Below are 12,660 nucleotides of genomic sequence, written 5' to 3'. Positions count from 1 at the left end.
GTCGTTCCCATCTATACCCTAACCAACCAAGTCCATCTCCGCCGTCTTCTCCGGGTCTCTCACACTGATCTCATTCACTTTCACATGAGCAACCCTTGCTGCTCTTGTTACACCATCAATACTGCCCACAGCAACGGCCGTCTTTCTTCCCGCCTCATCAAGAACCCACTTCATCGGCCCCAGTGGCAACTCCTTCTCTCCCTCCCACCCTAAGCCCGCTTGAATACCGACATCTATATTCAGCGATGTACCATGATCCCAGTCAAACCCCCCGCCAAACTTACTCGGAATACTCTCCATATCAATATACTTTGTCAGCGTCGGTAGCATCTCGCCCGCCGTCAGAACCACCACCTTGTCCGCTGTGCCCGGGTCCAGCCATTTCCTCATAATACCCCACATCATTGCAAAGTACGATGGGGCATTGATGACCTAAACTCGCTGTCAGTTGCCACCCTCCCGGTGCATGGAAGCAGAAGGAAAGAAGACGAGAGACGAACTAATAGCCGATCAATAATCTCCGGGTACCCCATCATCAGCAAATGTCCAATATCACTCGTGTAGTTCTTGATATCCCAGGCCTGCTTGATCGTGAAGGCAGCGATGTCCACGAGATACAGCGCGCTGGTGATCGGGACGGTCGGCCTCGGTCGGTCCTGCATCGCGGTGCATAAGGGGAATACAAAGCGGGTGAGGTGGTCGTGGGCGATGCTGGCTCTCTGAATCGCGGCCATGCTGGTCTCTGGGGCGGTTCCACGGCTCTTCTCGTACTCGGTTAGAGTAGATCGATTGAGATGGCCGATGTCAAACAGGCAAATGGGGAGACCTTCTTTTGTTCGTCGGCCACACCAGTGGGGGTACTGTCATATTGATGCAGGGCTCAGAAAGTGTCTGTATAACAGAGGGTGGTGGTACTCACGAGAAAGCGCGCAGTCTCGAATTCCGAGACGTCAATCTCATTGTAACGCGTAGAAATGTGGTTGTTTTCACGCGTGGTGACGGCTTCCTGGAACTGCTTTAGGGCACGATAGGGATCGAACCCGCGGGCGCAGAGGTATCGTCTAGCTTCGAGTTAAAGATGTTCCTCAACAGAGTCTATTGCCAAGGGAGACGGACAACAGAGCAGTTTCATCATTCAATCCATCTTGTACCTCGTTGTCCGTCAGGCCAGCGGGTCGGGCGAGAAGACCTCTGTCCGCACATAGCTTCAAGAGGGTCTCGAACGCAGACAAGTGCTGTTCGGGCAAATCGTGGAAGACGCCAGTCTGGGTCGCCATTGTGCTGAACAATGACTAATCGGTTGAGTCGGAGGTGGGATGGCAAACAAGCGGGGTTGGATTTCATAGTGAAAGGGACATGGCAAGATAATGGATGGAGTATATCGGAGGTGGCTGATTATCCCTGTAGCCGCCTCGTATATCAAATGCCCTAGTCGTTCATGTTACATTGCATCCACCATGCGATGGCGCCATAAATCTAATTAGATTAATATCAAGCTTACAAGGATGAGGCGTAGCCTGGATCGTCAGTTCTTGAGCAACAATACATAAGGTCTGCGGTCTTGACACTGCATAACACGAGGTCTTCGAGGCCCAGGATGCAGGTCTACAGATTATCACCCACTTAGACAAAAGCAAACAGAGTTATCTATTGTTCAGGAATGCTTCCCTGCAGGAAATTCCGAAACGTCCAGGAAGGATCGCTCTCCAGACACGTCCTCCGCACACTCTCCAAAAACGGAGTAAAGCCTTCGTCCTGCAGAGACCGCTGCAGAATCGCCACGGACCTCTTCGTATCAGAGACCCACTTGGTGCCTTTCTGCTTCATCTCACCCTCGTCTCCTGCCGGCCATGCACGAGTCGGGTCGATTTGCTCGAATGCCCTGCCAAAGTTGCTCAGCTTGAACGGGTCCGCCAAGGCAAGCAGCCGCTCATTCTGGACGTCCTCATCGGTCAACCCGGCCAAATGCAACACGGCGTTATCCACCACGTCGACGACCCACGGCGCGGTAATCCACGCGAATGCTTGGTTACAGGTGGGGTCATCGAAATACCCCTTGACCAGGGCAGCCGTGCTGCCCCGTTGCTTAGAGTGGACAATGGGCCCGATCACGAATCCAGGAAGCACGGAGTTTTGTACAAATGAGGGCTTCTCTTCGCTAGCGAACTTCCAAAACAGCCTTTCACATTCCGTCTTGAGAGACTGGTAGACGTCTAGAGCACGCATGGCATCGTAGGGTGGGGGTGCCCAGGCCCGTGCGGTACTGGTCTCGTTCCAACTATCTTTGCTGACTAGGACCTCTGGCGCGGCTGGGACAAATGTATCCACGGCCGCGGTATAACTGCTTGTCAGGACGAAGCGTTTCACTGAGGGTACTTGGGCGGCGGTCTTGAGAGCTGCATGCAGCGCTTCGAGTCCCGGCGTGATGACCTGGTTTGGATCCGGGTTCAAACTGGTATCTGCGGCCATGTAGACGATACCATCGACGTCTTTGATGAGATCGTCCATGACTCCTGGCGCAGAGAGAGAAGGGACGACAAGGGCTTGAAATTTGCCGGCGGGATAACGTGCCATGATGGCCTCGGTGATCCATGAGGCGCTGTCAGGGCTTCGCACAGTGCCTCTGACGGCGTATCCCCGTTGGATCAGTTGTAGAGCCAGATGGGAGGCGAGAAAGCCATTAACCCCTGTGATGAGGACAAGACCTCCAGTAGGAAGGATAAGCCCCATTCTGAAGCTGTGGCGTTGCGTGGAAAAGGAGGAGAGTTGGAAGGTGATTTTCGTGGAATCGAAGGACCCTTGGAGGAGCGCACCTCGTTCCTTTATATAGATATATAGACCATCTGAACCCGGAGGAGACCCCGTGCAAAATATCCAGCCAACCGGAGGTGAGGGTACTAAGCTTCCTATATGCAGACTCTATGACCCCGTTGCGTATTGAGTCTGTAATAAAAGGCTGTTTTTGGAGCAAGGCACAGATGACTAAATAGTTATTCAAACAACTTTCATCAGATCTCATAGGGTTGTTGCAGTATCTCAGTCCTAGACTTTCATAGACTATGCTGACACGTGGCATAATCAATGCGACATACATCCCGCAGGATGCATGTATCACCCACATATCAGCAAACAACCAACCATCAAACCCTCACGATGGCTCAAAAAGCATCCTAGACACCGTTAAAGAATGCGACAGGTACACGCAGCTTCCACTATCCACATGCTGACACTGACAAGCCCCACGGCTTCATCTACCACGCCGAAAACCCTACCAAATACGCCCAAACATTGTAAAACTACAACGCCTTCTCCGTCTAGGCCCATTAGGATTATGGAGCATCTCAGAAGTTCCTGGGAACGCTCAAAACGTTTCCAGAAATATGAAGTCAGCTTCCGGGACCGTCTGCCTGTTCGTAGGAAGCTGCAATCTATTCTGGAACTGCAGCCTATGCTCCTAGTTCGTGGATCTGTCGGCTTTAGGAGCGCATACTCTGATAATGGAGCCGTCGAACTCCTAAGGTCCTTGCCATGGGTTGTTGTCAAGGTCTCACTCGAACATCGAGATGGAGAGCGTGTTTCTCATGTGTTTCAAATATCTTATTTCCAGGAACCAGAAAACGTTTTCTGAGGGATATGCTACTCGTCAGCTGCATTATGTTGATTCTTCTTGGATCCTTCACAACGATACTGTCAAGGGGCTTCGAACTGGCCAAGTCCTCAAGCATCAGTCCTCGTTCAGCTCAACCAGCTCGCGATGTTATTGACCAGGAAGGCAACGCATTTGAGTTTCATGCCACCCGCCTTGTCATCGGCGTATATCACTCATATCTTCTCATATATGATCGACCGCTGAGTTCGATACGGGAAAATCTGCACTGGGGAGGCCTACGGTTTCCTACATGTCCCCAACGTATTCCAGTTTCTCCGACCAGAAACGCAATAAATCCCTGGCTGTGCTCCGGCCGCCTGTTATGAAGGCTTGTTGGATAGACATCGGGTATCGATTCAAAAAATTCGAATGGGTCCAAACTTATCTACAACTTCCGCCCAAATATCGCGCTTTGATGTGTTTCATCAGTGACCAATTTTCAACGATGTGACTAGACAGTGGTGAGATCAACACACATTGGTAATTGCTGAGCGAGTAAAATGGCAGGTTGCGACGTCTTCAGAGGTGGGCAAATTCAATTTCCCCGACTTTTTTCGTGGCGTTTAAATGGTTAATCACCCAGATCATTACTGGAGGTTATGAAATGGCTTGATATATTTTGATGAGTGGTCAAATTTAACTATCCTGGCCGGTTATTGCCTTTGTGGTCCAATGGCTGGTTGGAAAATGGCTAAATTTTAACTCCTGGTATACGTACAGCTGCGGCCACAGGTCAGTTTTGGCCGCCATCGAAAGCTTGCCATTTAAGCGGCCCTCCTGGGCGTCTCCAGAATCAGTTTCTTTTATTATCTCACTTCCTTATTCAGGGCCGATAGCGCGCTATTTAAATATTAGCTGACAATTAGCTCGCATACACCAGGATGTCGACGTCTTAACGGATTGGTACAAGAAAAGTGGAGACCCCCATTCTGGAGCTGCTGTTCTTCTAAGAAAACTTGTTGGCCCCCCTTCGCCATTATTAAAGCTAATGACCAGTAATAACGTCTTAAGCAGGTTGTTTTGCCTGTTTCCTACCTTGTTGTTTATTGTTTATTTGGGAAAATCTCCTCACGTCTGAGAGACGGCAGCCAAAACAAGAGCTACTGCAACACTGATGTATCAAAGAACCCCCTTGACATGAATCCAGAATGATATTAATGGGCTATTCCTAGTGTTGTCTAATCTCGTCGATTTCGTATTCAAGTCAGCCAAACTTTGGTCAGTTTTTACTCCGCATACAAGGACCAGGACACCGATCTGGCAAATGTCACGCAGAATTTCGAAGACCTTCAGGGTATCTTTCGATCTCTCGAAACTGCAGTCCATGATCGCCGATCTCGGGCCGATGCACAAGAGCTACTCCAAGTCGACAAAGCCACCCAAAGATGCCAGGAAATCATCGAAGAGCTCCAGCTAGAGTGCCAAAAATTCCGCACAGACTCTGCCATCAGTTTGAAAGGTCGTATCAAAGTTGCTGGACGTCGCGCCGCATATCCATTCCGCAAGAGCACCCTACAGAAACTTGAAGAAGACGTCAGCGAGGTACGTAAAAACTTGTCGCTCGCACTCGACGTCCTAGAGATCAAGAGCCACCATCAGATCCATCATGATATAGCGGAACTTAAACCGCTTCTCGAGCGAATAAACATGAGTCACATTTCTTCAACGATCCGTGGTTGGCTGACGGCCCTCGATGCATCTATCGACCACAACGCCATATGCGCGAAACGTCAAACGAATACTGGTTTATGGCTCGTCAATAGCTATCATTTTACAAACTGGCTAGCAGAGCGCAATTCCTTCCTCTGGATTAATGGCTTCGCAGGGTGTGGGAAGTCGGTCCTATGCTCAACTGCAATCCAATACACATTCCATGAGATGAAAAACACGCAGGGAGTAGGGATCGCGTTCTTTTACTTCTCCTTCAACGATGAATCAAGGCAAAATTATCACGGCATGATACGCGCGTTGCTATTACAGCTGTCGACATGACCCTCGCTATGGCCGCGTCTGCTGTGCCGATCGATTCATCTCGTACCTCGAAGTCCAAGACCTTCTCGGTCAATCAGGTGGCTAGGAAGCATTTTGGTCCCAGGAAGGTCAACCTTGCAGGCATGTACGTCCATGCTCTTGGAAAGCATGGTGCCGAGATCCCCGACAACATCCTTGCCGCAGTTGAGAATGGCTCAGTCATAGCCACTCCTTCGGCCAGTGACGAGGAGTATGACTGTCCTGTTACCATTGGTAACACTATTATGAACCTTGACTTTGACACTGGCTCGTCCGATCTCTGGGTCTTTTCAACAGAGATCCCCGCTTCAGCGCAGACTGGGCACAGCATCTATGACCCAAGCAGCGCTACCCCTCTCAGTGGCTACACGTGGAACATTTCGTATAGTGACGGTAGCTCTGCTAGTGGTAATGTCTTTCAAGACACTGTTACTATCGGTGGTGTACAGGCAACTAGTCAGGCCGTTGAAGCCGCTGAGCAGGTCAGCCAGCGGTTCGTGTCAGACAGGAACAATGATGGTATCTTGGGCCTGGCTTTCAGTTCTATCAATACTGTCCTTCCTCAGCAGCAGCTGACTTTTTTCGATACTGTCAAGTCGCAGCTCGCGCAGCCCCTCTTTGCTGCTTGCCTCAAGCACAACCAGCCTGGCGTCTATGACTTCGGATTCATCGATCAGACGAAGTTCACCGGCTCACTAGCCTATACACCGGTCGATAGCTCCCAAGGGTTTTGGATGTTCAGTGCCGACAATTATACGATTGGCAGTGCCGCAGCTGGATCTTCTATCTCAGGGATTGCTGGCAGGTGACTCCCTCCTCTATTGGCTTACTCACGCTAATCTGCAAACTAGACACTGGAACCACCCTGCTGCTCCTCGACACTAGCATTGTATCTGCCTATTACCAGCAAGTTACCGGCGCCAAGAATGACCCGCAGGTTGGAGGTTACACTTTCCCTTGCTCTGCCCAGCTACCCGACTTCAGCATCTCTGTCGGTAGCTATCAAGCCGTTGTCTCCGGTTCTTTGATTAACTACGCGCCCGTCTCCTCTGGCAGCACTACCTGCTTTGGGGGAATTCAGGGCAATAGCGGCATTGGTTTCTCTATCTTCGGAGACATCTTCCTCAAAAGCCAGTATGTTGTTTTCGACTCTATCGGTCCGCAGATTGGCTTTGCCCAGCAGACATAGGCCGGCCGAGCCAACTCCCCATAAATTATTTCTCTTATGAGGCACTTTGATCTCAATAGATAGACCAGCCTTTACCTCCGCGAGGTGGCTTGGGCGCTAGCTTGGTTGGCTTATTTATCAGCCCAGTGATGCAAACATCACTGACGGTTATGTTTGTTTGTACTCGTCACGTGGCATCCAGTACGATTTGGGTCGTCGTTCCGAACGACGTAGATGCCTATCGAAAGACGATTCTTTCCTGGCAGCCGAGCACTCTAGCTAAGAATTTCTCACCTGTCCAGACCAGTGCCACAAAACAAAACCCAACCACCACTAAGTCCTTGTTTTAAACCTAATAGAAACCAAGCAATACACTAATTTGAATACTGAAATCGGGGTAGTATCATCATTCAAGCTATGAAAACCTTCACCTCGGGGAACGAGAAGATGTGGATAAACCAACATCCCATCCCTCAAACAGACTGAGGTGATTAGGCTGACAGACGTTGTCCAATCAAAGCACGCGTCCCTGCCAAGACGGATGGAAGCGTCCAGTCACACGACTCCAAAATCAAGGCTGGCAGGTCAAATTTTAGTACCGCCGGGTTTCTTTGTTTGCTATGGAGACTCCAATCGCTGGGGCCGGGGTCGGGGTCGGGACTTTGCATGGGGCTGGTCTCAAAAATGGTCGCGGGCTTTCGGGCTCTTTCTCTCAATGAAGCCTCCAAGGTGTAGCAAACAAAGAGGACGAGCACTGCGAATTGGCCATTCATTTCCATCGCATCCCCCCACCTCCTCCCCCTGGACACATGCACTGAATAAATTTTTCCGACATGTTTGGGTCTCAGTTACCAGCCATGACAACGAAAACCTCCCTGCGGCCGCTGCGGCCGCTGTGCCCGATCGAGAAAGGCTCTTTCTCCCAACTGCAGACACCACGTTCATTATGTCGAAAGCGACGGAATGTCTCTCTTGCTTGTACAGAGTGTCGCCAAAAAAAGACCAAGGTTAGAACTAATGAATTCGTTCTATCCCAGTGCTAACAGGAACTAGTGTTCTGGTACGACTCCATGCGCGAACTGTACAACGAAAGGTTGTCGATGCATCTATGATCATAGCAGTGATTGCAGGCGCAAATCTTATAGCGCTGAACCATCCACATTGCGTCAAGCACTGCTCTACGCCGTGGTTAAGCTTCGTTCTGGAACCCCGGATAACGTGAAATCATTCATTCTAAAAATCCGGAGCTTGCAGACCGACCGAGATGGAGAACTTTTTCTCCTTAAGGAGAGCGGGCTGTCTAATGTCGGATGACAGCTGGGCGGGATCAAAGGGGCTTGACACGGGGCATGACCACTTGTGCACAAATGGCGATTACTGGATTGTGTCTGAGCAACGTATCCTTTTTCTCCTCCTATTTGCAGTATCTATGGTTTGAAAGATGTACGTATGGCCTTGATCTGTTACGAGATGTCTGCTTTATATGATCAGTGTGAGTTAGTGGACCTGTTTTTGGACTATTGGTTATCCCTGTCGCTACCATCGGCCGGCATAGATATATATATATCCATATGAGACTTCGGAACAACTTAACAAGCATCCGGACCAGAGATTTTCCCCTGTTTTAGAAAGCCAATTTGTGCCCGCACGTCGTTCTAAGGATTAGATGAACTACAAAACATTCGATAGACACGGAACAACACGTTCACCCGGGCGATTTCGACGCGTTAATAGTCGAGAAAATGCTCTTTCCTATTATGGGGGTTCAACTCATGACCCACCCTCGCGTCACCACTGATAAGGGGGTAGATAAGGCGATGAACTCGTGACTACCCATTCCACCCCTGCAAAGCCTTCAAATGAAGCTACACCAAAACAAGTTATATTTGCCAGCGTGTTACAGAAGGTTAGACCCAGCACCCTCGTATTCACCCCCCAGAAGAAAGGACAGGATCAACTCAGCTGTACTGTACTGCGATCCGAGAGCCTGGGTCACTGGCCTGCTCCTGACTGGCCAATGACTGGTTGTTACATTGCTTGGTAACTACCGCGTGTCTCCAAATGCAGCTGTCTGTTTCATCTCTGCGATTCAGTCGGTCGGCAGTTCATAGATCATAGATTGTCTCGCATGCAAATGGCTATAGCTAAATTTTATCTCCACACATTGGGTTCGTGTCCGTGAGCAGATGCCGACAGCTGGATAAGCAACTGGATCTCTCCAATGATTTCGGTGATAAGATAGGGATCGGCGGCCGTGGCAACGTTCGCACCGGAGCTCACCGCCTCTCGAATTAGTGAAGAGGGCGATCTCGTCGAAAGGGTACTCAGGGGGAGAATCCTGCGCAATTCCGGAATACTGAGGTCCTAGACGACCGGCGCTATACTCATCGCCACTAGAGACGAGCGGCCGCAGTAGGTTTCTTGATCTATTTCGATTGAGCAGTTTACGCTTTTGAATGTGGGTCACATACCGAGAATGTATCCAGAGTCCAGTACCACGCAGCCAGCGCATCCTTATGTGCAAGCTTGAGGGTACAGTAGTGGGTATCGTCTGACAGGATTATGGCTTTTTGACAACTCACGGCGTGTCTTGGGCGATATAGAGCATATGAGTCTTTCCAACGATTCCATCAATGCTATTTTCTATAGCTATACGTTTCGGCAGGAACCCCACTTAATGCTGCAGGGGGTAATGAATGCCATTTGAGCGATCTGCCTCGAAGTGGCCCGCTCGCACTACGCCCAAAATGTGTTTGCCTTTGTTAGCGGTGGTCAACGCAGCTTTCTTCTCTTCTCAACCATTCATGCGTGTTGCCAAACCGTATTTTGCGCTCAGAATGAAATATAGCAATTATTGTGCTATTTATTGAAGTTCAACAGTGGACTAAGCCAGGCACATGTAAGTAATCTAGTTCGTTTCTGATTTACTGAACTGGGTCCTTTCCGTTAGGCAAAACGATTGTGCGCTGGAGTTGTCATAGGCCCAGCATGTGGAACACAAACGTCTTGAATGCTAGTTTAACAGATATCTAGAGAGATATGAGCAGTTGACATTTTTTTCAGTAGGGGCCGCCGCCCCTGCAGAGGAAATGCAATGGCCATCATTATCGGCAACCTAGTGAACAGAAAATATTCAGCTAGGGTCGTGCTTAGGTTAACTTGGCTAGGCACGTAATTGGCCCTAACTGCTGCATCTTAATATAGATACGACCGGTGTTGAACAGAAGAGCAGTATCCAACACAGCCCCAGCCAGGTGAACTTAGATAGATCTTGAGATGCCAACTGCATCTAGAACATAGTGGATACAGTCAAACGTGAACAAAAACTGCGGTCAATGTTGAACAGAAGAGCGTATTTAATACTTTGGAATTTACTAAGGAAAGGGAATATTCTTCGTCCATGTAGCTCAGGCATCGGTGGCGAGCTTCTTTTCGTATTAGAAACTTATCTAATGGTGAGGGCTATCAAAAGATACAGGGATACTGTACCAAAAACCATCTCCTGTAGAGAAGGAAGTCGCAGCTGCGGGAAAGAGATGTCATTCTTATTCGCCCTTCTACTCTTTTCAGTTATCAACGTGGTGTTGGCTGGGTGTACAGTGATCTACATTTGGAGAACGGAGCCCAATTTTCCAGCACATCGGCGCTGCCCATCGCTGGGGCTGGGGGATAGCCAGTGGAGTGCTTGATAATGACTGGTCAGCCCTGGGCCGCCCTAGATTGTGCATTAGCGAAGGATGTGATCACGACCTTACTTACGAGGTCATCCTCCCGGGGGCGGGTTTAGTGACAAACGTATGTAGTCGTCCATTTAGCATCCTCATTACTAGCTGTATGTCAAAACCGTAATGACTACAGAGGTGAACTCGACTAGAATGGGTTGATTCAACTGCAGTGCTGCAGTACTGATAGTAACTTGTGACCGGTATAGATGAATCCAACACGGTAGAAAATGGGGTGATCCAACTGCGGCGTTGTAGTGCCGATAGTTAGTGTTAAACGGCAGGGATAAATCCAGCACGCCACACAGGTGAACTCGGCCGGGTCCGTACTCAACTGTGGCGAGTACGGATAGTCACTGGTGAACGGCTGGAATGAATCTGACATGCCAGGGAGGTTAACGGCCAGACCGGTGTGAACTGCAATCTTGTAGCGTAGATAGCCAATGTTGAAGGGCAGGGATGAAACTACCACGGTGGAGGTGAACTCAGCCAGGCTCAGGTGAACTTCGACTTGTCTCGTGTGATAAAACTGCAGCAATGTTGCAGTGAACACAATAAATGGCGAACAAAGGATTCCAGCCAAGTTTACCTGATGTGAGCCGTTTTAGGTGCTACTCCTCTGTTTACCAGAGGTTGCATCGACGGTGGTGCAGCTGCGGGATGGCATCACACGAGTCTAGACTCACCAACTCTGTTCAACATTGGATATGTCCACCGCAGTATTGCCGCAGTTGGCGGCAACCTTGCCTAAGTAAGTTCATTTGAATTCAATCATATTGACGCAACTTTTGTTCAAATTTCACAATATACAACAGGTAAACATGGTGGGATTCTTGTGATCCAACTGTACTATTGCAGTATTGATAATGTTCAACGGCAGGGATGGATTCAACAAGCCACCGAGATGAACTCGGGGACAAGACCATCGGGGACAAGACCATCGGGGACAAGACCATCGGAGACAAGACCATCGGGGACAAGACCATCGGGGACAAGACACTGAATCATAGACAAAAAAGGGAAATCAGAACAAACTATCATTCAGGTAAACCAAGCTAGGGTTGTGTAATGCCAACTACAGCTACGCCGCGCCCCTTCGATAGCAAACTGATATACGGCATTTGGCGTTGGTCGTGTTCGCCCTGGTGCAATTGCAGCCGCCAGCCGCCTCACAGCAATAGAGCCTGCCCTATTGACCCTTTCTAGACTCGTGTGGTATTTAAGTTGGTCATCGTCCTGGTCAAATTCGAGAAGTTGAACTGAAAAATTACACTTGTGAACAGCATTTGCCTCGGAAAGAGCCGACTATCCTGTATCAGAAAGATAGCACCCAGGAAGACTTGCGGGAAGACAATTTTACTTCTGTTTGACAAACCACTTGAAACGACAATAATTTACAGTCACTGATATATAAGGAGGACATCTTCCTACAAGGAACGTTGCATGGTTGTCTGTTGTCTTCGATACTGTATCATTTCGTCAGTACAGTGTAAACCGAACCACACCGACCAGCAAAATGAAGAAAAGAAGAGAAAAAACAGATAACAGAATTTTTCAGAGAGTATCTAGAAGCCATGATGTTGCTCAAGTTTGGGAATCGCATCGAAGAATGTATTCAATCATTGGCTGGTCGGACCAAAGGCTATTTGTCCATCGGTGGAAGGTCATTTCAAGAAATAATGTTGGTTTCCACGGTTCTGTTGACACTGATCAAGCTAATTTCTTAAAGACAGGACGAAACGTGCTCCGATAAGGACCTTGATTCACTCATTGCTCACATGAAGAGCAAACGCCCACATCTCTGCGCTGTCTTCTCGGATTTGGATCCACTAGGCAGTGAGCTATTGAAGACTGGCACCCTTCCGTCGCATGTGGATTTCAGTAATATTGCATCTAAGGTACAGCGAGCTCTAGATAATGATCGTGACGAAGCGGCTCGAGACAATTGTACAGCAATATTCGAAATCAGTTTACCCAATCTACTCATGAATTGTTTCCCAAGCCCTAACTTGAAACACGCTAATCCAAACTTGGTTACTCCTTCGACGGCCCCTGTTCACCTGCTGCCGTATCGGCAAGACAGTAACGAGTGAGATACTGTTATACAGAGA

The 12,660-nt window shown here is 49.1% G+C and overlaps 3 protein-coding genes across 3 annotated transcripts; 1 reads left to right on the top strand and 2 right to left on the bottom strand.

Moving 5' to 3' along the window:
* Nucleotides 1-18: 18 nt before the first annotated feature.
* N7474_010131 (SEC14 family lipid-binding protein) lies at nucleotides 19-1,277 on the bottom strand (the record flags this gene model as incomplete). Its single annotated transcript, XM_057201541.1, has 4 exons — nucleotides 19-432; nucleotides 501-860; nucleotides 920-1,061; nucleotides 1,117-1,277. 4 exons carry the CDS (start codon nucleotides 1,275-1,277, stop codon nucleotides 19-21), a joined length of 1,077 nt encoding a protein of 358 aa, XP_057049528.1.
* A 370-nt stretch (nucleotides 1,278-1,647) lies between these two features.
* On the bottom strand, nucleotides 1,648-2,730 carry N7474_010130 (aldehyde reductase II; the record flags this gene model as incomplete). The annotated part of the gene is made up of 1 exon (XM_057201540.1): nucleotides 1,648-2,730. One exon carries the CDS (start codon nucleotides 2,728-2,730, stop codon nucleotides 1,648-1,650), a length of 1,083 nt encoding a protein of 360 aa, XP_057049527.1.
* A 1,907-nt stretch (nucleotides 2,731-4,637) lies between these two features.
* Nucleotides 4,638-6,848, top strand: N7474_010129 (pepsin-like aspartic protease; the record flags this gene model as incomplete). The annotated part of the gene is made up of 4 exons (XM_057201539.1): nucleotides 4,638-4,644; nucleotides 4,854-5,477; nucleotides 5,630-6,464; nucleotides 6,545-6,848. The coding sequence occupies 4 exons, from the start codon at nucleotides 4,638-4,640 to the stop codon at nucleotides 6,846-6,848; spliced, it is 1,770 nt and encodes a 589-aa protein (XP_057049526.1).
* Nucleotides 6,849-12,660: the final 5,812 nt, after the last annotated feature.

Source organism: Penicillium riverlandense, assembly GCF_028828495.1.
Source record: "Penicillium riverlandense strain IBT 135883 chromosome Unknown utg000008l_segment0_segment0, whole genome shotgun sequence".
Classification (NCBI taxonomy): Eukaryota; Fungi; Ascomycota; class Eurotiomycetes; order Eurotiales; family Aspergillaceae; genus Penicillium; species Penicillium riverlandense.
This window is presented reverse-complemented; position numbering and strand designations above follow the sequence as displayed.